The sequence below is a fragment of the Pleuronectes platessa genome, chromosome 17 (assembly GCF_947347685.1).
Source record: "Pleuronectes platessa chromosome 17, fPlePla1.1, whole genome shotgun sequence".
In the NCBI taxonomy this organism is placed as follows: domain Eukaryota; kingdom Metazoa; phylum Chordata; class Actinopteri; order Pleuronectiformes; family Pleuronectidae; genus Pleuronectes; species Pleuronectes platessa.
The window spans coordinates 7,346,197-7,373,530 of NC_070642.1; the positions used below are offsets into that span (position 1 = coordinate 7,346,197).

Here is a 27,334-nt window from a genome sequence, read left to right on the forward strand (position 1 = left end):
CCCTTCCTAGCCCGCTGGGTTCAGGGGAGTCTCCTTTCTTCCTCTGAATGAGTTACTGTTTATTACTCTGTTTTCACTAAAGGACAAAAGACATTTAAATGGTAGTAATTTATCCCTACATGAATCACGGCTTTTCTCACTCGATTACAAAAGCATTTTCTTTCCCACCTGTTTCCTGCTGTGACGCCTTTGTTGATCATATTTATCATCTTGGGCAGTTATTTGAAATTTGCTTTGTGAGAACATATAATCAAAAAGAATGATTCACTGTACTAGGGTAGCTTCAGTAGCTTCAGAAAATTATATATATAACTTTGTTTTACCTTGGCATCAGAAAACCTTGTGTAGGAGAGGATGTGAGATGATGGATACAGGATAGTTTGATGAATAGGACAATAAATCTATCACAAGATGGCAGCCTATTAATCAAGGAAGGTTCAACTGACTCTCAGGTAGACTGTAGGGCCCCCACTGTTCAGGTGCCCTCTTCTTACAAGAACGTGTAACTCTGACACTAACAATCTGAAGAACCTATTGTGTTCTCGTACTGATCAGCATGAAAGTAAATTGTTTTCTTTTAGCAATTTATGTATAAATGTGTGTGTGTATATATATATATACATATATAACCTTCTAGCCAGCATTGCACATTATGGGTAGAAGGTTTCGCAGTTTAATCATTGTGTATTAAAACGCTAAATATTTAATAACATTGTATGTTGTATCCAACTGAGTGTTACACATGTGAATTGAATTGTTGAAAGCGAAGAACTTCATGCTTTGATGTGATGAAATAAAATTGTCAAAAACAAACCTTCCATGACTCTTTACATCCCACTTGAGTGTATAGTCTCAGTCAGCTTCTTGTTTTAATTGGTGGTATCTTGTGTTATTTCCCACCGAAATTAGAACAATGTTTATTTTTTCAAACAAGAGTATTGCATATATTTGATGTTACTAGTTTGAAGTGGGCAGGGACTGTTTCATTCTCTAATCAGAGTGTGGAAACATCCCTCAAAAGAAAACCTATGGACAGTTGGTGGGTTTTTTGGTTGCAATCAATCATATCTGATCAAACGTGACCCACACACTCCTGAGGACGATTAGCTGAGGTTTGAGTGTGAAAGTCGTAATAAATAAGAAAAGAGGAGGATTTTTAACTCTCTCTCTCTCTTTGTTATGAATATTGAATGTTTCGGAGACATATCTAAGACCTGAAGCTGATGTTTTGAAGCCAGTAGACAACAGAGTCAACAGAGTATACCTTGAGTTCACTGAACAATGGTATTGACGAGTTGATTGTGCTATTCGATTAAAATGGCTCCATTTCTTGTTTTCCAGAATGGATTTCACATGAGATTTCAGATGAATACACAGACTGAAAACCATTATTCATTTATGTTTCTGCGAACACTGAAACTGTATCAGTTGGTACTGTAAGGATGACGGTATGTGAAGCAACTCATTGCAAGACAGACACACTTCCATACATTTTTACAACAGCCCGTTATCTCCCCGGCAGTGCTTTATCCACGCTTTGTTGAGTGAGCTCTGTTGCATCAGGGAAGACAGTCCAACCTTATATCTCTTAGTACAGCTCTGACGTGAGGCACTGGTCCTGGTTAATTTTTGACCAGACTGTCTGCTGACTCTTATGGACCGTGTATATAATGGGGAAGTCTCTGGCAAACGGTCTGCAGCACAGAGGACGTCAAAGGTAAGAGTGGCACTTTACTGAAACATGCTAATGCTTTTAGATTAACTTTACTATTCAGGATATTTGAATCACATTTATTGGTAAAACTGAGGTAAATTAAATAATTTTGGACTTGACAGCTTGGCGATAAAACAATATCGATAAGTATCACAATATCATTATCATCAATAACAATATATAAAAAGTCCAATATATATCAGTATATCGCTTATGTGTTGTGCAAGAGTGAGGAGCTATAAGACACATTTGGCTTTAATGTTCGACCTCAGCAATTCTGGTTATTTTTAGGCTTTTCTAGTTATTAAGTGTTTGTCATTTTCTGCGGACAGAGAAGAGTTTAAAACCACAATCTTCCCGCATGAGAAAATAATTTGTCTTTTAACATAAAATAAATAATAATGTGACATTAATCGTAATAATTATTAGGTAGTATTGCCCAGCCAACGTCTAGAGGCAAATGATATAATTGTATTATCAAATGCTAACTACAAATATTTATATATTATACTATTGAATTAATACTATTACTACTGTGAGTGAACCTAACTCACTTCCTTTGATATCCATTGCACAGGCTGTTACGATGCGTGGTATCTTTGCTAGTTGTGCTCTTGCAGCACTTCTGCTGGCTGTAACCCTGGCACACCCCCACCATCATGAACACCATCATCAACACTCCGACCACAGCCACGGTGAGATGAACTGCCACAAGCTGTCCGCGCCCAACGCCGACTTCGGCTTTAGCCTGTACAAGAGCCTGAACGCCAAGGCTGCCGCTGGGAAGAACATCTTCTACTCACCACTGGGCATCTCCACCGCCCTGTCCATGCTGTCCACGGGGGCCCGTGGGGAAACCCACAGGCAGCTCTTCTCCAGCTTGGGCTACAGCACTTTGGACCAGGCGAAGGTCAACGAAGCGTATGAGCACCTCCTCCACATGCTAGGCCAAAGCCAGGCGAGTCAGCGGTTGGACGTCGGCAGCGCGGCTGCAGTGCGCTCTGGCTTCAGTCCTCTGGAGACGTTCCTAAAGGATATTAAGAAGTTCTACTCTGCTGAGATCTTCAATGTCGACTTCTCACAATCCGAAGCTGCTGCAGCTGAGATCAACAGATTCATCGCCAGTAAAACAAACGACCTGATCAAAGATATGGTGAAGGACCTGGCTCCTGAAATGGCCATGGTGCTGATCAGCTATGTCTACTTCAGAGGTAAGAAACATCATATTTTTTAAAAACAGGCCATGCATGGCTGCCATGATGAACACATAGAGACACAGCTTCTCTAAGTTGAGATGCACGTTTCCTTGTGTTTACGGGGAGAGCATGACAAATTAGTTTGATATCTATGAGAAAAGCTAAACAATCTTAAAGCATATGGTACCATTTTACATTGTGTAACCACTATCATTTGGGTGTACGTACAGCATCCATCTCGTTTTCATCTTCCCCCCTTCGCTGTCTCACACAGGACAGTGGGAGAAACCTTTCGATGCTAACCTGACACACAAGGCGGACTTCCAAGTGGACGAAAACACCAAGGTACAGGTGGACATGATGAAAAGGATGGGACGCTACGAATTCTATCAGGACTCCGACAACTTCACCACCGTCATCATGCTGCCCTACAAGGGCAACACCTCCATGATGATCGTCCTGCCCGATGAAGGCAAAATGCAGGAGGTGGAGGCCTCCATCTGCAAGGATCACATCAGGCACTGGCATGACCAGCTCTTCAGGATGTAAGAAATTGGAACAGGTTTTGAATTCTCATCCTTGTGGCTGTAAAGTAGAACAGAGATGCATCTACAGCTACTGTGAGGTTACTGGTACAACTGAAGAGAATGCCACAGTGTGTGTTGCAGTGACTGCATCAAAATAACCTGGATAAACTAGTTACAGTGTTAAATAGATCACTGTGTCTGTAAACTTACTCTAATTTTCAAGTATGTTCGATGTGATTCTGATGTTATGTGTTTCTCAGGTCTGTGAATCTGCACCTGCCCAAATTTTCTATCTCCGCTGATGCCTCCCTGGTCGACACTCTTAAAGAATTTGGAGTGACAGACGCTTTCTCGGACAACGCTGACCTCTCTGGCATATCTGAGGAGATCAAGCTCAAAGTTTCAAAGGTAGGATACGCAAACATGCCTTCTTGTGTTTGTTGGACACTGCCCACAGCACTTCCTAGCTCAAAGTATCTAAATGTTTCCTGAGACTTGGCCCTAAAATAGCCGTGGAAACTGACTGACTCCTCCTCCTTTTTCCTCTGCAGATATCTCACCAGGCTGTGCTCAGCGTGGATGAAACTGGAACCGAGGCGGCAGCAGGCACCACCATGGAGGTCATGCCTATGAGTATGCCCGAAGAGATGACACTCAACAGGCCCTTCTTGGTCTTCATCCTGGAGCACTCTACCAAGAGCATCCTCTTCATGGGCAAGATCAACAACCCCACAGCCATGTAAAGATGCTCGGGAAATGACCGTTGATCTTTGTTGCGTTTCTTCCACACTGCAATACGTTTGGTTGGCATCTGAAAATCTGTTTTCCCTCCGCAATTGAATGCCCTGCAGAGATGTTGCAGTGAAATCAGGAGAATGGTGGCGATGAGAAGTAAAGGATGGTTTGATTAACTACACAACAGATCTGCCATCATGTAACAGAAGACACATTATCACCACCTGCCGTATTGTATCCGGTTGATTGTTGTATGATGCGGTTAATAGGGAACATGAGGAGATATATCAAGTACACATCGAGTCATCGTGTTATTTGGATATTGCTGTTTTAACAAGGTTCAACATGAAGTGAAATAAAGGCTTATCATGAACAACCAACATGCTTTATTTATTTACATTCACTGTTTTTATTCCAATCTTTCAATATCATCTTCAGGTCACAGGTTTGATTGTATGGGGTTAATGTAGCAGTATGGCACTTAACACTGAATTAGTTTAAAGATGTTACCAGTTGTTTGTGTCAGAATTAGTTTAGAATCAGGCAACTTTTGAACTTTTATTGCAGGTTGATTTTTTTGTTCTTTATATGGTAAGTATATTGACTTTATACTTATTGTAGACTCATTGTAAACTTCTCATGATACTCACTGTTACTTGTTGTACATTTTATATTTCTTCTCATAAGTAATTATGCACAATCACCTTGAAATGGTAAAATGTCAATGCATTGCACTGCACATTGTAATTGTAAATGAGTAACTGATAACCAAAATGCTAAAAGTCCCTCCACACTCAGAGCACCATAGTCACTTAGTCTGCAGGCAGCCACAGCTCATATCTGTTTTTTGAGGGCACTGTTACTTACATTATCCCTTAGATTACTAAAGAAATTTGAAAAATAAGATGAACGTGGAACCCAACAAAAGACCAGAATGCATTGTGGCTTATGAATGCAGCATTTTCAATGAAGTCTTCTCATTTATTTTAGGCTTTTAAAATTAGCTTTGGGACTGGGACTGAATCCAGTATGAACTTAGTCATGGAATTAATGTTACTAACAATTGATATGGCTATTTTCATTTTAACTTATGAAACCGACAATCAGCAATGGCTAATGAGAAGCTGCAGAGTTTTGTACATCCACACAAACACAAAACACAACAACAATTGCTCAAGCAAGCATGCCTGGCCAATAGATGAGCCAGTAGTTGGCGATAAAGTCTACATCAACGATCCAAACACCAAACACATGCAATAACACTGTGGTCCGAGTAATATTGGTTGTAGCAGAGGCCTGTGAATGCTGGTAATGTGCTAGCGTGATGCTAAACTATAGTTGCAAACTTTTAATATGACCTAGCAGTGTCAACCAAATGTCTACCATTGTTGTTTTGGAAAATCTGCACTTTGGAATGCATTGGTAAAATCTCTGATATGGTGAATTAAAAGGCTATTTGCACGTGGACGAGAGGCTCAACTGCAGAGGAAAACATTTTCTTTAGCGAAATATCAGATTTGTGTTGATTGGACATCATTTTTGAATCCCCACCTACAAAGTGTGTCTTTATCAGGGGCGACATGGTGGTGCAGTGGTTATCACCATCACCTCACAGCAGGAAGCTTCTCTGCCTAGGTTTACTCTGGCTCCTCCTCCCCCCCCCACCCCCCCCCAAGTCCAATGACAGTTTAGGTTGATTGGAGATTTAATTGCTCTTTAAATTGAGTGTGAATGATGGTTTGTCTCTGTGTGTTGGCCTTGTGATACACTGCTGACACCAATGCCAGCTGGGTTTGGCTCCAGCCCCCAGCGGACCTCAAAGGATAAGTGATGTAGATAATGGATGACGAAATGGAGATAAAGTAACATTGTAACTGTATGTATGAAAAATAATACGTTGGCATATGTCTGGACTAGGAGAGGTGACATATAGATTGGAGATTGGATTGTTAAAGGAAAAAATGGCTGGTATAGATGCTTCTGATTTCTAGAGGTTTTTCGTAACTCTTTTATTACTGTGTATGAGTCATTATCATGCTGCTGATGTTATGTTACACAGTTCTGTTAATGTGTTTTTGCCACCGTTTTCCATCTCAGCTGATAACACAGTGAAAAAACCAAGACTTTTGGGAGCAACGCTGATCTGTGTGACAGGTCTGATGAGGTCAGGCTCAAACTCTCAGAGGTAGGATCACCAAACATTTCTTCTTTGGTTTGCCACCGCAAGTTTAAGGGTATTTTCACACCTGAAAGTAGGGAACAGGATTCAACAGAAGACTTTTGAATGACATATGTACGTTCTGTTGTCATCACCTACGTGGGCAATTTGATTCACAAACATTTTAGAAATGTTTGTTTCAGTGCCACTGTAATATCGCTATGGTATTAATACCAGCTAAATGAACGTCCTCATTGTTAAAACGTTACATCATCAGAGGTAAAGACTACAAGCAATCCTGCAAATCGCTTCCACTTTCTTTTGTTGAAACTGTTTCAACTTCCTGCAATTGGTCCGAAAGTCCAAAATATCCATAAAAATAATTTTCACTCTGACCATAGCTCCTTGACCCGGGCTGATACCACCTCTTTTGGTCAAACTAAAGAGTGACATGTTGACGCAATCATCCAGAAGATGGTGAAAAGTTTCCCTGCAGTTTGTTTCCAGCTCGACTTTGTTGGCTTCCTCCTCCTTATTCCCACCAGGCTGCACTGAGTGCCACAGAGGCAGCAGCCACCTCCATCTTTGAAGTAATATGTTTCTCTTTGCCACCATCTGTCAGCACTGACAGGACCCTTCTTGGTTTTCAAGCTGTAGAGCTCCACTGGGAACATCCTCTTCATGGACAAGATCAATAACCCCAGAACAGTCATGTAAGGAGCACGCTGGAAAATGAAACTGGCGATCACAGCTGTCATCATGAGGACACTATTTGGACGACAATCTTTGACTTGTTACTCATCATACCAATATTGTCGTGCTTGTAAATTCATCAGTTTGTGTGTCTTGACTGTCTTTGAGGGGGAGATTTTACTAGTTTCAGAATAAAAGTGTTGGGGTTTACTTCAAAAGTAATGATGTATTGTTGAGGGACCAAGGAAGTGCAATGTTCAATTTGGTGTGATTAACAAAATTGTACAATATCGATACCTTTAGAATAAACAGGCAAACAGTGCCTTGCCGTGTGTGCAGTGTCGACTTTGGTGCCATTAGGAAACATGATATGTTCAATATGAATAAACTTTGAATAAACAGGTGACCAGCTCTTTGTGCAGCAGCGGTGGAGCAGCTTCAGGATTCTGTGGACTTAGTCCTGCATCAGGTCTTTACTCAATTACTGCTGGTCCCCATTATAGTGTCAGAAAGATAAGTTGCAACCACCATCTCCACAGACCAAGCAAACAGCCCGTTTCAAGCAGACAGGTTCAGAACGGGCACTTTTCAGTGAAATCCATTTTTCTTCTGCACATTTTCCTCTCATCTTTCCTTATCAAGGTCATCTGACTGATGTAAAGCAGCTATTGAGTCTTAGTTTGGGATTTATTTCTGAGATATAAACTCGCACTATGACAACCCTCTCCTGTATCATCCTGCCACTGAGTCACAGCAGTTTCAGAGGTTCATTTTTGCCTGCAGATGATACAGCAGAGAGGGGATGTGTGACCTGATGGTCATCAGCCTTACGCGACTCCTCGTCCTTTGACCTGCTAACAGAGCAGTTGCGGCAGACGTGTTTACACAGTCAGCTCACAAACACACACACACTTCTGCCTCCCCTGTTAGTGCACACACACAGACACACACACAATGAGTGATAACCCAGAAGGCTGAGTGTGCAGTTTAAAACTCTTGCAGTTCATCCAGTCCAGTCTACTAAGAAACAGGCACAATCGAGAATTCAATTCTGTCATTTTTCTGGTGATTGAAAATGTAAGCGTCATAATCCCCCCCCCCTCCCCCCAAAAAATCGACTTTACTTTTTTTAAACATTCCTCCTCTGTGTGGTGTTTTCAGTTGTACTTTTCATTCAGGCCTAGTCAGACTCAGCTTTCTACTCATTTCTATGCAGCATGAAAATCAGTTAGTGGACCCTTGAGACTTGCTTGATTTGTGTAATCGATCGCGTAGAACATTAAGTTACATTATCCTGATGCAGCATTGCAGTAATTTGAAAAGTATGCACAGCACAGCCTCACAAGAATATCATATCAAATAGCAACTAGGGATGAAACCGAAAATGATCAGCTCTACTATAAAGAATATGTGATCATATGTGCACAGATGCTGGTGCAGTCCTCTACGTGTACGACTCACCGAGGGGGAGGACGTTATGTGATGACCAGACAAACTGAGATGTCAGTGGACTGCACACCATAATGTCCTCAAATACCCTCACATGTCTTGGTTTTACTGATTCCCTCTGAAGACATGTTGCCTGCTACCTCACTGAGATCTCAAGCTGAACACAAGGACCAGCCTCCACTCCCCTGAAGCTCCACAGTTTCTCCACTGGAATCTGCTTTATTGTGAATTATAAGCAGATATTTTATGGATAAAATGTAGTGCAGAGAATATTTTACAGTTTGAATTTCAATCTGTACCATATCAAGGTAACACACAAAGGAATAAAGAAACATATATAATAATGGATATGTTTTTATCAATTTGTATTAAGAGACAGGGATTATATCACATTTTGCTGTATTTTAAAAGATTTAAGCAATTTGTCATTTTAAATACATTTATTTTATGAATCAAGGATCACTGGTTCCTTCTTAAACCTCGTACAGTGTCATTTTATATGGGGGCAATCGTTCAGGAATCAAAGACTGTGTCCCTGCTGGCAGTTTCTCAGCTACTCCCTGGATTCCGGCCGGAAACTGGGTTGTGTTGAGTAAGAACTTTGCAGGAAGTCTACTGTCCTGTTAACCTCACACAGATCAGATTGGAAGCTGTGTCCGTGTCAATAAGCTTGAGCTTGTGAAATATTATAGCTCCAGTTTAATTCATGGCAAACCTTTTGTTCAGATAGCGGCATTTTCTTTGAGCTGTGCTGAGCCTGTAGAGTTCAGACAAGGTGCCAGTGAATAAACTCTTGTGGTGCACCGTTACCTTGGTTAAACTGGAGCTTCCCACTGACCATTCGTTGTGACTTGTTCTCTGTAGTTGCTTCGCCCTCAACCTGCATCCCTCTACTCGTGACAGTGGAAACATAAATAGATTTATATCTGGCCTTTCGGAAATACATCATGAACAATAATCCCATTAACACCAACAACCGCACCGACTCCACAGTTCACCACAGAAAGTATTAACAACCTGTCATCTACGTGCTCTACGTGTTATAAGGTGCAGCATCCTCACACACAGAGATTAAATTATTTTGGTTTCACGGGTTTGTTCAAAGACAAACTTGCAAGCAAACATTTCTGCTCCGCGTGCAAACCCATTCTTCCCCCCCGCACCTACAACCTCCCAACACAGCCCAACAGTCAGTCGCTCATCAAGAGGCAATTTGAGACTTTGAAGACTGGGACAGTGGCTGATGCTCCCCTCCTTTGATTGGTCCCTGTGAACACTCCAGTCACCGGCTTATCTCTGATCTTTGTGTTTGCGCAGTTGTGCACGTGGAGCACAAATGTTCACTCGCAAGTATATATTTCCACAAGTGGACACTGTTTGTGTGCATCTGCAGAGTAGAAATGCTCCCAATTATGGTTTCGTACTCGTGGACACTGTTCCGTGCACCTGTATAATTTGAGACTAAATAAACACCACATATGCCCGTATACAATATGCATGGGTTGGATGAGTGCTGAAGCGTCCCTGGCTGAGAGAGTGACCAACATATCACATCAAGTTTACCAGCACGCTCTTTGCATAATATCCTACTCTGCCTGCAGCGGTGATTATAAGACTGCTATCTTAAACGTTGAGCTGGGTGAGCTGGATCAATGCACTTGCTGAATTTATATGAATATGGTTGAAGAGCCAAATCTGCAGTGCAACCTGTCAGAGCAGCAGGGGCGTCGTTAAGCCTGTTTTAGGGGGGCTGAAGCCCTATGTGATATGCTATGCTACATATGCCACATATGTGAGTGCGTTTCTGGTTTGTATGTTTTCTCCCCCTTCAAATTACAATCCAATGGCCTCTCATCATACTTAACAATAAAAGATCGGGCACTAGGACCTTGGGGAGTCTGCATCGCTGCTGCGCTGGCTTTCTCACTCTGCCAAGTAATGTCTCTCATCAAGACAGCAGGATTACAGCCAAGGAGTTTAGCTCATAGTAAATGATGCACGGAGTGAAATTGTAAGTACAGGTAGTTACATCTGTAGTTGTTAACGATTGTTACCTGCTTAAATTTAGGTTTACTTGAGGCAAATGAAAGGGAATATTGTAATGAGCTATGTTAACACTAAGCAAGCTAGCTAGCTATTTTGTTAGAAAATGTCTCCAGTGAGCAAGTGTGTGAACCGACCACTGCCACCAGGGGTGTTATGTGCAGATCTGCTCCTTGTTTTGCAGTGCTCCTGGAGCTCCTCCTTCAGCCCCTCCTTCTCCTCGTTACCTGGCACCTGCTGCTGCCTTAAAAGCCTGGGAGGCTTCACTCATGGGGGTCGCTAGGCAGGGCTGGCCGCATGGCTCCCATTCACCAGTCTGATTACCATTCATAACAATAAACCCAGTTTTCTTATATTTAATCCTTGTTTGTCTACTTTATGTTGCTTCCGTCGAGCCGGGTTGTAACATATTGGGGGCTCGTCCGGGATCAATCTGGATGAGTTATTTTTTTTCTATTTTTCCCCTAGACAGAGTAACCCGGTATGCTTTGGTGGTGTTTGGTAGGGTGGCTGTGAGCAGCTTCTTGTCATGGTGAGTATGGTGAGCATTGAATCTGAGTGCTATGATTTTAATTTGTGAGTGATCTCCCTGGTTAGTTAGGGAGTGTGCCAGCTGGGCAGAGCAATCTGTCCTTCCATCGGTGCACTATTTGTTATATTTATTTATTTATTTGTTTTTTTCGAGGTAATCCTGGGTGGAGACTTGTTCTCTGGTGGGGGCGAGCATTTCAGGGCCTTGGTCACATGGCTGAGGTTAACTGAGCTTTGCTTTAAAGAGGCCTCGAGCCCGGCAAGCCTCAGAAGACAGTTAGGGTTAGTTTGAAGTTAGGCAGGTACCAGGGGGCTTGCTTAGATGATCATTTGCACTCGGAGGCTTGCTCACTGTGCTCAGCAGTGATTGATTTGTAAAGTTATTTGAATTAGTGACTGCTTTATGGGGACAGTTGTGGTAACATGTCCAGGGTCCTAACTTTGTTTTGTATAGCTTGTGGATTTGTCAGGTGCGGTGTGTGTGGTGTCTAGCTTGACTTGGTGGGCTAGTTCTCCCGGAGGTTGTTGTTGCCTTGGTCTTGATTACCAGCAGGGTCCATTTTGGTAATGGGTTTTTATGGGTAATATTTTGTGCTACTTAGTAGCTAGATGGGAGTTACTAGGTCTATCTCTGTGATCATGGGTTCAAGAATCATTTAGTAGAGAGAATTTGTGATAAGCTGTAGTGTTGGATGAGGTGTGTACTGGGCGTACTGGTTTAAGTTGAAACCTTGGGTAACGGCGATTGGTGTATTTTGGTTATGTTTGGTTACTGAAGTTATCTAGTATGGAGGCTATCGATGACTTTATTAGTGCACCCTCGGAGGAGTTGCTTTGTCAGCTCACTAAAGAACAGCTCCTTAGCCTTGCCAGCCATTATGACATTGAGATTGCCAGTGGTGATAAACGTCTTAAAGATAATTTAAGAGAAGCACTTAAGGCTAGCCTAGCAGAAGGAGGCGTCCTAAAGCCGTCTGCTTTACCAGCATATCAGCATCAACTTGATCTTCCTCAAATGTCAGATGCTGTGCTGGAGTTCAGGTTGAAGGAGTTGGCGTTTCGAGAATTAGAACTAGAGGATAAAGAAAAACAGCGTATCCTTAGGGAAAGACAAATGCACCTAGAACATGAGCGTTTCCTAAAAGAGCTTGAATTTAAGCATGCTGCTTTGAGCTCATCCAGTTCTGCCTCGGCTCAGTTTAATGTAGCGAGCAACATCAGACTAGTACCTCCATTTGCTGAGAAAAATGTTGAGAGGTACTTCGCTCATTTTGAACGAGTGGCTACTGTGTCAGACTGGCCAATACATGCCTGGACATCGCTTTTGCAAAGCGTTCTGGTGGGAAAAGCACAAGACGCTTACACTGCTTTAAACATTGAGGATATCAAGGACTATGAAAAAGTTAAAGGTGCTATTCTAAGAACTTATGAGCTCGTTCCTGAGGCGTACCGCCAGCGTTTTAGAGGCCTCAGTAAACAGGATGAACAAACTTATGTTGAGTTTGCAAGAGAAAAGGAGATCAGTTTTAGCTCTTGGTGCAAGTCACAGAAGGCGGAAACTAAGGAAGATCTTAGACAATTAGTTCTGCTGGAGGACTTTAAAGATTGTCTGCCTACTGCCGTGTGTACTTATCTCAATCAGCAAGAAGTGACTACTCTTGATAAGGCTGATGTTCTAGCAGACAAGTTTGTATTGACGCTCAAGGTAAACTTTGATAACGACCAAGGTGAGCGAAAAGGAAGGACTGGTTTTAATAGACCTCGGTTTCCAACCACTTCCTCCACCAGCTCAAAACCTCCTCCCACCGTTTCTACAGCTTTCACTAGAAGATCGGCTACTGTGAGTACTCCATTAGAGAGGACTTGTTTTTATTGCAAGAACAGTGGTCACTTCATTGCAGATTGCCCTGTCTTGAGTAAGAAACAAGAGTCTTATAAGCCTGTTGCCTTACTAAAAACTGTGAAAAATGGTGCTGTCATCCAAAACATCGACCAACCCGCTCAAAAGAGTGAGCTGCCTGGTTCTTCGTCTTTCCTTATGGATGGTTTTGTGTCTCTTGTCACTGATCCTTCAACCAAGCAACCGATTAAGATTTGGAGAGATAGTGGAGCTTTTCAGTCTTTGATTCTACAGGACCTCCTACCGTTTTCTGACCAGTCTAAGTTGGGTTCCAGTGTCCTCGTCCAAGGGTTTGGGGGGGGGGTATCTGTCTCTGCCTATGCATAACCTTACACTTGAAACTGGTCTTGTTTCTGGGGAAGTAGCTGTAGCTGTGTGTTCAAGCATTCCCATTAAAGGGGTGTCCTTCATCTTGGGAAATGACCTAGCCGGTGGTAGGGTGCTTGCGGCTCCTGAGGTTGTTCCTTTTCCTGTAGTGTCAAAATGCCCAGATGATCTTGAGAAGCAATACCCAGAAGCATTCCCTGTCTGTGTCACTACCCGTGCCATGTCAAAGAAGAAGAAACAAGACAAAGAAGCTGATTCTGATATTGCACTGTTTGACACATTTTTGGCGAAGGTTGACATGTTGGGATTTGGTAAAGTGTTTCCCTTTGGTAACGAGCTCAAGTGTGAGCAGGGGGGAGATGAAACCTTATCTTCTCTTTTTGACCAGGTTGTTCCTGATGATGAGATGACAGCTGTGTCTTGTTGCTATTTTGTAAACAATGGTGTGTTAATGAGAAAGTGGACTTCTCCAAAACTGTCCTGTCATGATGATTGGAGTAGTGTGTTTCAAGTGGTAGTGCCAAGTGTCTATCATCAGGATGTCTTGCAGTTGGCTCATGATCATTGTCTTGCTGGTCATATGGGGATTAAGAAAACTTTAGACAGAGTGCTGAGACATTTCTTTTGGCCTGGTGTGAAATCTGATGTTGCTGAGCATTGTAGAACATGTCATGTGTGCCAAACTATTGGTAAGCCCAACCAGAAGATTCCCCCAGCTCCTTTACATCCTATCCCTGCCATAGGAGAGCCTTTTGAGCGTATCTTGATTGATTGTGTTGGTCCCCTTCCTCGTACTAAATCAGGTAACCAGTACTTATTGACAATCATGTGTACAGCTACCCGGTTTCCTGAAGCTATCCCTCTACGTAGAATCACTGCTTCAGCCATTTCCAAGGCCCTTATTAAGTTCTTTACAGTGTTTGGCCTGCCAAGAGTTATCCAGACCGACCAGGGTTCGAATTTTATGTCCCGTGTGTTCTCTCAGGTTCTCCAGCAGTTGTCTATTGAGCACCAGACTTCATCTGCTTACCATCCAGAGTCTCAAGGGGCCCTTGAGCGGTTTCATCAGACCCTAAAGTCCATGTTACGAGCCTACTGTAAGGAGTTTGAGAGAGATTGGGATGAGGGAACCCCTTTGCTCCTCTTTGCAGCTAGAGAGGTCACTCAAGAGTCCCTTGGCTTTAGTCCAGCTGAACTGGTGTTCGGTCATACTGTGAGGGGCCCTTTGAAACTTTTGAAAGAGAGATGGTTGGCAAACCAGTCCCCCGCCACAAATTTGCTAGACTTTGTTTGTAATTTTCGGTCAAAGCTGAACAAGGCATGTGAGCTGGCGAGGCAGAACTTGGGGGAAGCCCAAGGACGGATGAAGGGGTGGTATGACCAAAGGGCAAAGCATCGAGCGTTCTCTCCTGGTGACAAGGTGTTGGTGCTGCTGCCACTTCCGGGATCTGCTTTGCAAGCTCGATTTAGCGGTCCATATGTGATTGAGCGTCGGGTGGGTAAGTTGGATTATGTGATAAAGACTCCAGAACGAAAGCGTAAAACACGTCTCTGTCATGTTAATCTGTTGAAACAGTACTGTGAGAGGAGCCAGGCTGGGCTCTCAGGGGTGAAGACGGTTGCTGTGCTGAGCACTTCGATTCCTGTGGGTGAAAAGGACATTGATGGTGTTGTTGAACGTGGGGTCTCTCGTGCTAGGCTTCCGAACTCAGAAATTGTAGCCAATTTGGAGGTCCATCTGTCTTATCTCGAGTCATCACATCGGTCCGACGTTATTGAGGTTATTTGTAAATATCCTGCCCTGTTCTCTGATGTGCCTACTTGTACCAATGTTCTCCAGCATGACATTGATGTCGGGGAGGCTGCACCTATTAGGCAACACCCTTACAGGGTAAATCCTGAGAAACGCCAGCTGATGAGCAAAGAAGTGGATTACATGTTGCAGCATGGCATTGCAGAACCTAGTGCTAGCCCATGGAGCTCCCCGTGTTTGCTGGTTGATAAGTCAGATCGCACACCTCGATTTTGTACTGATCTTCGCAAGGTCAACTCTGTCACAAAGCCTGATTGCTATCCTCTTCCCCGTCTAGATGATTGCATTGACAGAGTAGGGTCTGCAGCTTGTGTCACTAAGTTAGACCTCCTGAAAGGCTACTGGCAGGTCCCTCTTACTCAGAGAGCTCGTGAAATCTCTGCCTTTGTGACTCCAGATGACTTCTGTCAGTATACAGTTATGGCTTTTGGAATGCGAAATGCACCTGCCACATTCCAGCGGCTTGTTAACCTGGTGTTGAAAGGGGTTGCAGATTGTGAAGCATACCTTGATGACATAGTTATTTATAGCTCCACCTGGTCTCGGCACATAGCTCAGGTGGAGGAAGTATTTGGTAGGCTGGCTGCTGCCAATTTGACTGTGAACCTTGCCAAGTGTGAGTTTGGACAGGCCACTGTGACGTATCTAGGGAAGGTTGTTGGGCGGGGGGAAGTCTGTCCTATTGGCGCTAAAGTAGAGGCCATTTGCTGTTTCGGTGTTCCTACTTCTCGGCGTGAGCTGAAACGGTTTCTTGGCATGGCCGGCTATTACAGAAGTTTTTGCAAGAACTTTGCTACTGCGGCTGCCCCCTTGACTAGCTTACTTAGCCCAAAGGTCCATTTTGTGTGGACAGAGATGTGTCAGTTGGCATTTGAGAATCTGAAGGCCCTGTTGGTCAGTGCCCCAGTCCTGGCTGCCCCTGACTTTAACAGGCCATTTAAACTGGCTGTCGATGCTAGTGATGCTGGGGTTGGTGCTGCCCTACTTCAAGACGACTCGTCAGGGGTTGAGCATCCTGTTTGTTATTTTTCAAAGAAGTTTGACATTCATCAGATGCATTATTCTACCATTGAGAAAGAGGCCTTGGCTCTTATCTCTGCTCTGGACCACTTCGATGTGTATGTCTCTTCCAGTCAGGTCCTGGTGGTCTACACCGACCATAACCCACTTGTGTTCATCGGCAGAATGAGGAACTCCAACCACCGGCTGATGCGATGGAGTCTGTTTCTGCAGGGCTTTAACCTGGAAATAAAGCACATCCGTGGAAGGGACAATGTGCTCGCAGATGCCCTTTCAAGGTCATAAGTGTCAGAAGCATATGTGATGCAACATTTCAATTTATTTTGGTGTTAATTTGTTGTGTGTAACTTGGCGGTTGCCTAGAGCAACCGTTTTAAGGGGGGGGGGGTGTTATGTGCAGATCTGCTCCTTGTTTACGGTAAGCGTGCTGCGTCATTTCCTGTTTTCTTGCCACTGGTGGTGGTCGCTCTGCGAATTAGCTCCGCTGCTAAAACACAACTGTTTCTCTGTAGCACTACAGCTAAAATCACCGGTCTGTAGTTAAACACTCGCACATACCAACCCTTACTCTATCGTGCTTAGTGATTCTGTGTTCTGTTTGAGCTCACCCTCGCAGCTCTATAGCAGCGATGTCTTCTCTCTCTCCCTGTTGCTCCACTGCTCTCTCTTGCTCCGAGTGTCTAATGTTTACTTACTCCTCTGCCTCCCTTAACAGTAGTGGTACATGTAATAAATGTAGTGTGTTGATAGCGATGGAGGCTCGGCTTAGCGACTTAGAAGCTCGGCTCAGCAGCTTAGAAACTCCGTTAGCTGTAGTTAGCCGGCTCCCGCTAGCCGCGGAGCCACCTAGCTTATCACGTGGCTTAGCCTTAACTAGCAGTCCCCAGACTAGTCCCGTGCAGCCGGGAGCGCAGGGCAGCTGGGTGACAACCCGGAGGGGGCATAGTGCTAGACTTAAAAAGCCCACGATTAAAGAGCCACCAGCTCACGTCTCAAATAGATTCGCTCCACTCAGCGAGGCACCCGCTGATAAACAGACTCTGATTATTGGCGACTCGGTTCTGAGAAACGTCAGGTTAGCGACACCAGCGACTATAGTTAATTGTATCCCAGGGGCCAGAGCCGGCGACATCGAATCTAAACTTAAGTTAATGGCTAAAACTAAAAAAGGTAAATACAATAAAATCGTAATTCACGTCGGCAGCAACGACTCCCGGCTTCGCATGTCGGAGATCACTAAAGTTAATGTTGAGTCCGTGTGTGCTTTTGCTAAAACGATGTCGGACAAAGTAGTTTTCTCTGGCCCGCTCCCTAATACAACAGGTGATGACATGTTTAGCCGCATGTTGTCTTTTAACCGCTGGCTGTCGAAGTGGTGTCCTGTAAACGGCGTGGGCTTTATAGATAATTGGCTAACTTTTTCGACAAAACCTGGTCTTGTTAGGAGAGACGGCGTTCATCCCACTTGGGATGGAGCAGCTCTCTTATCTAGGAATATTACTCAGTCTATTACATGACAACCCATAGTTGGGACCAGGAAGCAGAGCTGCAGTGCTAAACACTTCTCTGCGCTCCCTCTGGATCAATCACAAAACCCCATAGAGATTGTGTCTGTTCACCGTCCGATTAAATTATTGAAATTAAACAATAACAGAGCGAGAACTCCACACAAAAATTTAATACAAATAAAAACAACCTCTGAAACAATACAGGAAACCCAGACTTTTAAATGTGGTCTTTTAAACATTAGATCACTGGAAAAAAAGGCTCTTTTAGTTAATGAAATAGTCTCCGATTACAACATAGATTTACTGTCCCTCACTGAGACGTGGCTACATCCTGATGAATATGTCAGTCTAAATGAATCTACTCCCCCCAGTCATATCAATTCACAGGTTCCTAGAGAAATTGGGCGAGGAGGTGGAGTTGCTGCTATTTTTAACTCCAGTCTATCAATTAATCCTAAACCTAAACTCAGCTACAAATCATTTGAATGTCTGGTTCTTAGTCTTCCACGCCAATCCAGGAACCACCAACAGCCAATCATATTTGCCGTAGTTTACCGTGCTCCCAGGGCTTATACTGAATTTTTAAAGGAATTCCCTGAGTTTTTATCAAACTTAGTCCTAAAGACCGATAAAATTATTATTGTTGGTGACTTTAATATTCATGTTGATAATAATAAAGATTGCCTTAGCGTAGCATTTATTTCAATACTAGACTCTATTGGTTTCAGTCAGTGTGTGCACAAACCTACTCATTGTGGTAACCACACACTTGACCTTGTATTATCGTACGGTGTCGGAATTGAAAATTTAACAGTACTTCCGCGCAATCCAGTTCTATCAGACCATAATTTAATAACCTTTGATTTTTCAATAACTGAATATATGCCACTAATAAAAAATTCATTTTCTAGATGTCTACCTGATAGTGCTGTAGCTAAATTTAAGGAAATAATCCCAATTACATTTAAACCCGTATTAGCAGTAGATATAAACAACAAATTCTTTAAAACCCTGAGCTCCATTGAGATCGACCACCTCGTCGATAGCTCTGCAGACTCATTACGATTAACATTAGACTCAATAGCGCCTCTAAAAAAGAAAAATGTCAAACATAGTAAATTAGCTCCATGGTATAATTCCCAGACAAATGAGTTAAAACAATTATCAAGAAAACTAGAAAGGAAGTGGCGCTCCAGCAACCATGTTGAAAATCTAATAGACTGGAAGAATAGTGTTAAAGAATATAAAAAGGCTCTCCACAAAGCAAGAGCCGCCTACTATTCAAAACTAATAGAAGAGAATAAAAACAACCCCAGGTTTCTCTTCAGCACTGTAGCCAGGCTGACAGAGAGTCACACCTCCACCGAACCCAGTATTCCTCGATCCCTAAATAGCAATATCTTTATGACCTTTTTTAATGATAAAATTCAAACTATTAGAAATAAAATCAACCATCTCCTGCCCTCAATTGGCACTAATACCCTCCCAACAACAGAGATCTCAGAAACGGCTGAGAATCCTACCCATTACTTAGACAGCTTCTCTCTGATCACCCGTGATCAGTTTACCAAATTAATCTCAGGTTCTAAACCAACAACCTGTATCTTAGATCCCATTCCTACCAAATTACTTAAAGAAATTCTGCCCCTAATTGATAGTTCGTTACTTAACATCATCAATCTGTCATTATCATCAGGTTATGTACCACAGTCTTTTAAAATAGCTGTCATCAAACCCCTACTCAAAAAACCCACCCTAGACCCAGAGGTTTTAGCCAATTACAGACCAATATCTAATCTCCCTTTCATGTCTAAAATCTTAGAAAAAGTTGTTGCCAATCAGCTGTGTGAGTTTCTCCGGGAAAATAATATATATGAAGACTTTCAATCGGGGTTTAGAGCCAATCACAGTACAGAGACAGCCTTGGCAAAAGTCACTAATGACCTTTTAATAGCCTCAGATCAGGGACTTGTGTCTGTCCTCGTTCTGTTAGATCTCAGTGCAGCATTCGACACAATTGACCATCAAATTTTATTACAAAGACTCAAACAGTTAATTAACATTAATGGAACCGCCCTTAACTGGTTTAAATCGTATTTTTCTGATCGCTCCCAATTTGTGCAAATTAATGATGAGTCATCTGTGCGCACCAAAGTTAACCATGGTGTTCCACAGGGCTCTGTGCTCGGCCCAATTTTATTCTCATTATATATGCTTCCACTAGGAAACATTATCAGGACACACTCGGTAAATTTCCACTGCTATGCGGATGACACCCAGTTATATTTGTCAATAAAACCTGAACAAAGTAATCAATTAACTAAACTTCGAACATGTCTCAAGGACATAAAAACCTGGATGACCCGCAATTTTCTCTTATTAAACTCAGACAAAACAGAGGTTATAATACTTGGCCCCAAACACCTTAGAGATGCATTATCTAATGATATAGCTGCGCTAGACGACATTGCCCTTGCTTCCAATGAAACCGTCAGGAACTTGGGAGTGATCTTTGATCCTGATTTATCCTTTAATTCTCACTTAAAACAAATTTCTAGGACCGCTTTTTTCCACTTACGTAATATTTCCAAAATTAGACATGTCCTTTCCCAAAAAGATGCAGAAAAACTAGTCCACGCCTTTGTTACATCGAGACTGGACTATTGTAATTCATTATTATCTGGCTCCAGCAGTAAGTCGTTAAAGACTCTACAGCTTGTCCAAAATGCCGCAGCACGTGTCCTGATGAGAACAAAGAGAAGAGAGCACATTTCTCCAGTATTAGCGTCGCTACACTGGCTTCCAGTTAAATCTAGAATAGAATTTAAAATTCTCCTCCTCACCTTCAAGGCCCTTAATAATATGGCGCCTTTTTACCTTAAAGAGCTGTTAGTACCTTATAAACCCGCTAGAGCACTCCGCTCCCAGAATTCAAGCCTACTTGTCGTCCCTAAATTCTCTAAAAAAAGAGTAGGAGCCAGAGCTTTTAGCCATCAAGCCCCTCGGCTGTGGAATAATCTACCACTTTCAGTTCGGGAGGCAGATACCATCTTTTCATTTAAGAGTAGACTCAAAACCTTCCTTTTTGATAAAGCTTATAGTTAGAGCTAATTAGTGCGCCAGAACGTTACTTGTTCTATTTTATGACACATGACACACGGAGCTTCTCTTTCCAGCTTCTCCTTCCTCTTCTCCATCCCTATCCCCCTTCCCCGGAATCCCTTTGCTTTATCACCCGCAGATCCAGGGCCTCTGTGGCCGCACCATGGATTGCGGTTTGTGGATCGTACACCGGGGGTCGCGGTGGTGGATCCATTGTGGCGGATTCTGGGCTGATCGTGGTGCTGGTGGCGGACCCTGTGTCGCGTTGGCATTGGGCACGGGCGGTGGACCAGGACCGCGGTGGTGGCTTGTGATGGGTCCTGGTGGGCGGCGGTGGACGGTGACTGAGGACTGGAGTGGCGTCTGGTCTGGATGGTGGATCGTGGTCTAGATGGTTGCTGAGCATGGACTGTGCTTGCAGCGGGACTGCTTGGCATGTCATGTTGGGGTTGTCCTTCGGGATGTCTACCCTCATCAAATGCTGCTAGAGACTTTGATTATTGATGATGTTCTCCTACACGTGGCATCTATTGCACTTCTGTCCGTCCTGGGAGAGGGATCCCTCACATGTGGCTCTCTCTGAGGTTTCTACATATTTTTACCCTGTTAAAAGGGTTTTTAGTAGTTTTTCCTTACTCTTGCTGAGGGTTAAGGACAGAGGATGCCACACCCTGTTAAAGCCCTATGAGATGAATTGTAATTTGTGAATATGGGCTATACAAATAAAATTTGATTGATTGATTGATTGATTGATTGTTTTGCAGTGCTCCTGGAGCTCCTCCTTCAGCCCCTCCTTCTCCTCGTTACCTGGCACCTGCTGCTGCCTTAAAAGCCTGGGAGGCTTCACTCATGGGGGTCGCTAGGCAGGGCTGGCCGCATGGCTCCCATTCACCAGTCTGATTACCATTCATAACAATAAACCCAGTTTTCTTATATTTAATCCTTGTTTGTCTACTTTATGTTGCCTCCGTCGAGCCGGGTTGTAACAGATAGCGGCATTTTCTTTGAGCTGTGCTGAGCCTGTAGAGTTCAGACAAGGTGCCAGTGAATAAACTCTTGTGGTGCACCGTTACCTTGGTTAAACTGGAGCTTCCCACTGACCATTCGTTGTGACTTGTTCTCTGTAGTTGCTTCGCCCTCAACCTGCATCCCTCTACTCGTGACAGTGGAAACATAAATAGATTTATATCTGGCCTTTCGGAAATACATCATGAACAATAATCCCATTAACACCAACAACCGCACCGACTCCACAGTTCACCACAGAAAGTATTAACAACCTGTCATCTACGTGCTCTACGTGTTATAAGGTGCAGCATCCTCACACACAGAGATTAAATTATTTTGGTTTCACGGGTTTGTTCAAAGACAAACTTGCAAGCAAACATTTCTGCTCCGCGTGCAAACCCATTCTTCCCCCCCGCACCTACAACCTCCCAACACAGCCCAACAGTCAGTCGCTCATCAAGAGGCAATTTGAGACTTTGAAGACTGGGACAGTGGCTGATGCTCCCCTCCTTTGATTGGTCCCTGTGAACACTCCAGTCACCGGCTTATCTCTGATCTTTGTGTTTGCGCAGTTGTGCACGTGGAGCACAAATGTTCACTCGCAAGTATATATTTCCACAAGTGGACACTGTTTGTGTGCATCTGCAGAGTAGAAATGCTCCCAATTATGGTTTCGTACTCGTGGACACTGTTCCGTGCACCTGTATAATTTGAGACTAAATAAACACCACATATGCCCGTATACAATATGCATGGGTTGGATGAGTGCTGAAGCGTCCCTGGCTGAGAGAGTGACCAACATATCACATCAGTTTACCAGCACGCTCTTTGCATAATATCCTACTCTGCCTGCAGCGGTGATTATAAGACTGCTATCTTAAACGTTGAGCTGGGTGAGCTGGATCAATGCACTTGCTGAATTTATATGAATATGGTTGAAGAGCCAAATCTGCAGTGCAACCTGTCAGAGCAGCAGGGGCGTCGTTAAGCCTGTTTTAGGGGGGCTGAAGCCCTATGTGATATGCTATGCTACATATGCCACATATGTGAGTGCGTTTCTGGTTTGTATGTTTTCTCCCCCTTCAAATTACAATCCAATGGCCTCTCATCATACTTAACAATAAAAGATCGGGCACTAGGACCTTGGGGAGTCTGCATCGCTGCTGCGCTGGCTTTCTCACTCTGCCAAGTAATGTCTCTCATCAAGACAGCAGGATTACAGCCAAGGAGTTTAGCTCATAGTAAATGATGCACGGAGTGAAATTGTAAGTACAGGTAGTTACATCTGTAGTTGTTAACGATTGTTACCTGCTTAAATTTAGGTTTACTTGAGGCAAATGAAAGGGAATATTGTAATGAGCTATGTTAACACTAAGCAAGCTAGCTAGCTATTTTGTTAGAAAATGTCTCCAGTGAGCAAGAGTGTGAACCGGCAAATTTGAAATGTAAGAAATAACTATCGACAGCTCTCTATTCTTTGCATTAATATCTATCTCTAGTATTTTAAAACAATAATATCAGTGCCTATAGAATGTTTTTGTTTATACCCAGTTCATATTTGTGTTGTCAAATTTCACAATGACCCTGAAATTCTGTCTCTTCTGTTATCTTATACTGAATGAATGCAAGCAAAGATACAGAGAAAAATCACACTCTTTCTGATTGAACCAATCTGTGAACTGTATAAAAACATGGATATCCGCAGCCCCAAATGAGCCCCAAAAAATTGGCGCATTCACATTCAGCATCCTTAGGGGCTGAGCCCCCCCTTTCTTTCAATCCTAGAAACGCCCCTGCACAGGTGTATCATTACCAGAAAAACGAAAAGGCTTTAGGTGCAATTTGAAAAAATGACTTTATCGTTAAATCAACAATTTGAAAATAAAATCACTAAATACATTAAATATATATGATTTTATGAAAATCAAATGTATTTATAGTTAGACCACCACATCCATACTGTAATATAATTTATATAATTAATTTACAAATTGATTATATAAATTAAATAATTTTACATTGACTTCAGTGCCATGAACATGTCTTCTGATCTGATATTGACCTCAACCATAAATAAATTGAAATAAATGTGTATATATACAGTAAATATATAAATGATAATGACTTGTGTGTGTGTGTGTGCGTGCCTGTGTGTGTATGCGTGTGTGTGTATTTGTGTGTGTTTGTGTGTGTGTGTGTGCATGTGTGTGTGTGCGTGAGTGTGTGTGTGCGTGTCAGATGGGCGTGGTCAGTGTGATGGGTGGGCCCTCAGATGAAATGACATATTTACAACACATCATTAGATCATTTCAAATATGTACAAAGGGGGACAGGGGAGGGGTTTGTTTTGCAGAGTAGAAAAAGGGTGAGGGCGGGGGCTTCTCCACCTCTTCTCTCTCCTCCAGCTCATCTCGGCCTCCTCCTTTCTGTAGCTCAGTCCCATAGTTGAAGTTGTCTCCTGCTGCAGTTTCGTCTCCTTTCGGCCCTGAAGCAAGCACCTTCTCTTTCTCCTTCTCCTTCTCATTCTCCTTCTCCACCTCCATCTCACTGCTACATCCTGTATCAGGCTGAGGTGGCTCCTGGTGCAGCCTTGCTTCCATAAGCTTAACCTTGGCCTGACAGTCAGTGAGCTCAGCCAAGCAGTCAAGATAGGCCCTGAGGCGAGTGCGCCGTTTCTTGACCTCCTTTGTTATGACATCATCTTTTTCTTTCAGCTGGTTTTCCAGCTGCTCCACCTTCTCCTTCAGAGCCTGGATCTCCTTCTCCTTCTCCGTCTCCGTCTCAGTCTCCTTCTCGGTGTCCTTCTCCTTCTCCTTCTCCTTCTCCTTCTCTTTCTCCTTCTCCACCGCCATCTTTATGCCATCATCTCTGTCTTGAAGCTGGTTTTCCAGCTGCCACACCTCATCCTTAAGAGCATTAATCTTCCTGAGGGCTGTGAGGAGTTCGTCATTGAGGATCTTCAGAATATCTGGTTTCTCCATGGTTTACAGCAGAGAGTAGATCTATCTTCTGATGAAGCTGTTGGAACAGTGGATGCACTATTTTCAGAAGAAGTTTCCGTTCTTGTCTGGATCTTGAAGTCAAATGGCTTTTGTCTGCAGGTGACAGGATGAAGGTGAATTTGATCTATCAAACATTCAATATAAAACAATTGACACAGATAGACACACGCAGAGAGAAGGAGAGAGAGGGAGAGAGACAGACTGGCTGGTTTAAGCGAGCGAGCGAGCGAGAGAGAGAGAGAGAGAGAGAGAGAGAGAGAGAGAGAGAGAGAGAGAGAGAGAGAGAGAGAGAGAGAGAGAGAGAGAGAGAGAGAGAGAGAGAGAGAGAGAGAGAGAGAGAGAGAGAGAGAGAGAGAGAGAGAGAGAGAGAGAGAGAGAGAGAGAGAGAGAGAGAGAGACACTCCCCTCCTGCTACGTGTGTATCTGTCTGGTTGCCATGGAAACTCAACTGAATGCACCTGTTCTCTCCCCACTGGGAAGAGAGAAATCTAAACTCTGAGTGCACCACTCAAACAACTATAATTCAGAAACTATAAGTTTTATCTGTGAAATAAAGACATCGTGAGAATTCCAAGACTTTGTCGGACACACAGATATATTTGAAATTTGTGAGAGTAAAAAAATGGGACCGTGTGAGCAAGTTATGCAAGTTGATGCTCCTTCCAGAAACGTTTTCTCTGAAATAACATTAGACCCAATAGAGAGGGATTGTTTTTTTCCCTAAAGGAGCTACACACCTCATGTAATGTGCTCCTAGCATTAACTTAAGCTTCCGTCAACTTGTTCTTCAACACATTCAAACTACACATTAACCAAAAAATCTTTTTGAAATAAAACTTCCCTCATCAATCACCATGGCACCAAGCCATTGTTAAACACCAAGGTTAATCTTCCCAATGTTACAAAAATCACATTCTTTGGTAGAATAAGATGTGAAATGTGAAAATATCCTGGTGCTACAGGTGTTTTGTCCACAATGCCTCGCTCTGCCTGGCCTCGGCGACCTAACGCTACTTAGCATTACGTTAACACATATCACTCATTAAGATAAGCAGCAGAAAACACAAAAGAAGCCAGCAACAATATTTTCACATTTGTCATAAAAGCAACAGAAAACAGCACATTATCAACATGTAACCGCAGAAGCTTCATATTATACAGTGGTTTAATTTCAAACCTGAATAATGAGCCTGAATTGTATTGGTTAGCATGCTGGGTAAACACAGAGAGAGAGTGAGACATGACTTACCTCAGTCAAGGTCAGAGTGCAATACCAACTGTCTTAAACTTTAACAGTATTTAAAGCAATCAACAGCTAATCAGAGGTCTCCTATCAAAATACCAACTTTGATGCTGTTCATCAAAGCATCAAAGGAGGTATTGAGAGAGTGTACCTGTCAATCAAAAATAATCTTCTATTTCAAATCTTAGCATCTGGTTGCTATGGTGATAGAACCACCTACTGATGAGGAAGTTTTGCGATCATTTATTTTGGTATATAAAAACAGGACGTTTCATTTTGGTGGACTTTTAATTGCGTCATTCTTGCAGCATCTGATCTTTAATTTTTTAATGGCTCCTGTCTTATCACCTTCTTGTCTTAGTATTAATATATATATATAATATATTATATATATTATATATATATATATACAATATATACTTACATATATGTTTATAAACATATACATATGCATGTATACATACATACACATACACATTGTGTGATGGTAGAAAATGTATTTTGTTTCATTTAATTCTCTTTTGTTCATTTCGTCGTGTAACTCTTAGCCGCAGTATTTCATCACAAACGAACATGTGAACATTATACAACCCAGGATATTTCCAAACAAAATTCAGACTTAAATAGTTTAAATTTATTTTATCAAGAGGTTCATGTCACACTGTATGGAGAACATTTAAGAAAAGACGATTTTCTACAACCACAAATTCCATTGCATTCCAAGTGTTTTGCAGCAGAAAATTCCTTCATAGGTGTCTATGGATGAGAGTAATGCAACTCAGAGCTCAAACAAAACCTAAAGAATCACGGAGACGGATGACCAATTACAATACATATGACTAACTGGATATGAAATTACTTCTTCAAGAGGATATGAGATTTTGATCATTTTGCGCAGCCCTAGTTTTCATTGAAATGCTTGTTCTCTCACATGAAAATACTTTGTTCTTTAAAATGCACAACAATGTTTGTCAGTAGGACTTCCTGATATCTTCCTCAACGATGAATGGACACACATTCTGTTCATCCACCGACTGCCCTACCTTACACACGGCATGAGAGTATGATTTTGAAGGTCAGAGATCTTAAACATCTCAGAGTTCATTTTTACTGTTTTAGATTCTTACTACTGGAGATCCTTGGGGAGTCTGCATCGCTGCTGCGCTGGCTTTCTCACTCTGCCATTACAGCCAAGGAGTTTAGCTCATAGTAAATGATGCACTGAGTGAAATTGTAAGTACAGGTAGTTACAGAATGTGGCTATCTGTAGTTGTTAATGATTGTTACCTGCTTAAATTTAGGTTTACTTGAGGCAAATGAAAGGGAATATTGTAATGAGCTATGTTAACACTAAGCTAGCTAGCT

General features: G+C 42.7%; 1 protein-coding gene across 1 annotated transcript; it reads left to right on the top strand.

The window, feature by feature from the left end:
* The first annotated feature begins 1,562 nt into the window (after positions 1-1,562).
* LOC128460542 (alpha-1-antitrypsin homolog) lies at positions 1,563-4,552 on the top strand. Its single transcript, XM_053445776.1, has 5 exons — positions 1,563-1,717; positions 2,292-2,925; positions 3,185-3,455; positions 3,698-3,845; positions 3,989-4,552. Exons 1-5 carry the CDS (start codon positions 1,655-1,657, stop codon positions 4,178-4,180), a joined length of 1,308 nt encoding a protein of 435 aa, XP_053301751.1. The 5' UTR covers positions 1,563-1,654; the 3' UTR covers positions 4,181-4,552.
* The last annotated feature ends 22,782 nt before the right edge of the window (positions 4,553-27,334 follow it).

Excerpts from the sequence above, each read along its gene's own strand:
- LOC128460542 (XM_053445776.1), top strand. The coding sequence starts at position 1,655 with ATGGACCGTGTATATAATGGGGAAGTCTCTGGCAAACGGTCTGCAGCA. Across the intron at positions 1,718-2,291 it reads CAGCACAGAGGACGTCAAAG|GCTGTTACGATGCGTGGTAT; the intron begins GTAAGAGTGGCA and ends TCCATTGCACAG. Across the intron at positions 3,456-3,697 it reads CATGACCAGCTCTTCAGGAT|GTCTGTGAATCTGCACCTGC; the intron begins GTAAGAAATTGG and ends TGTGTTTCTCAG.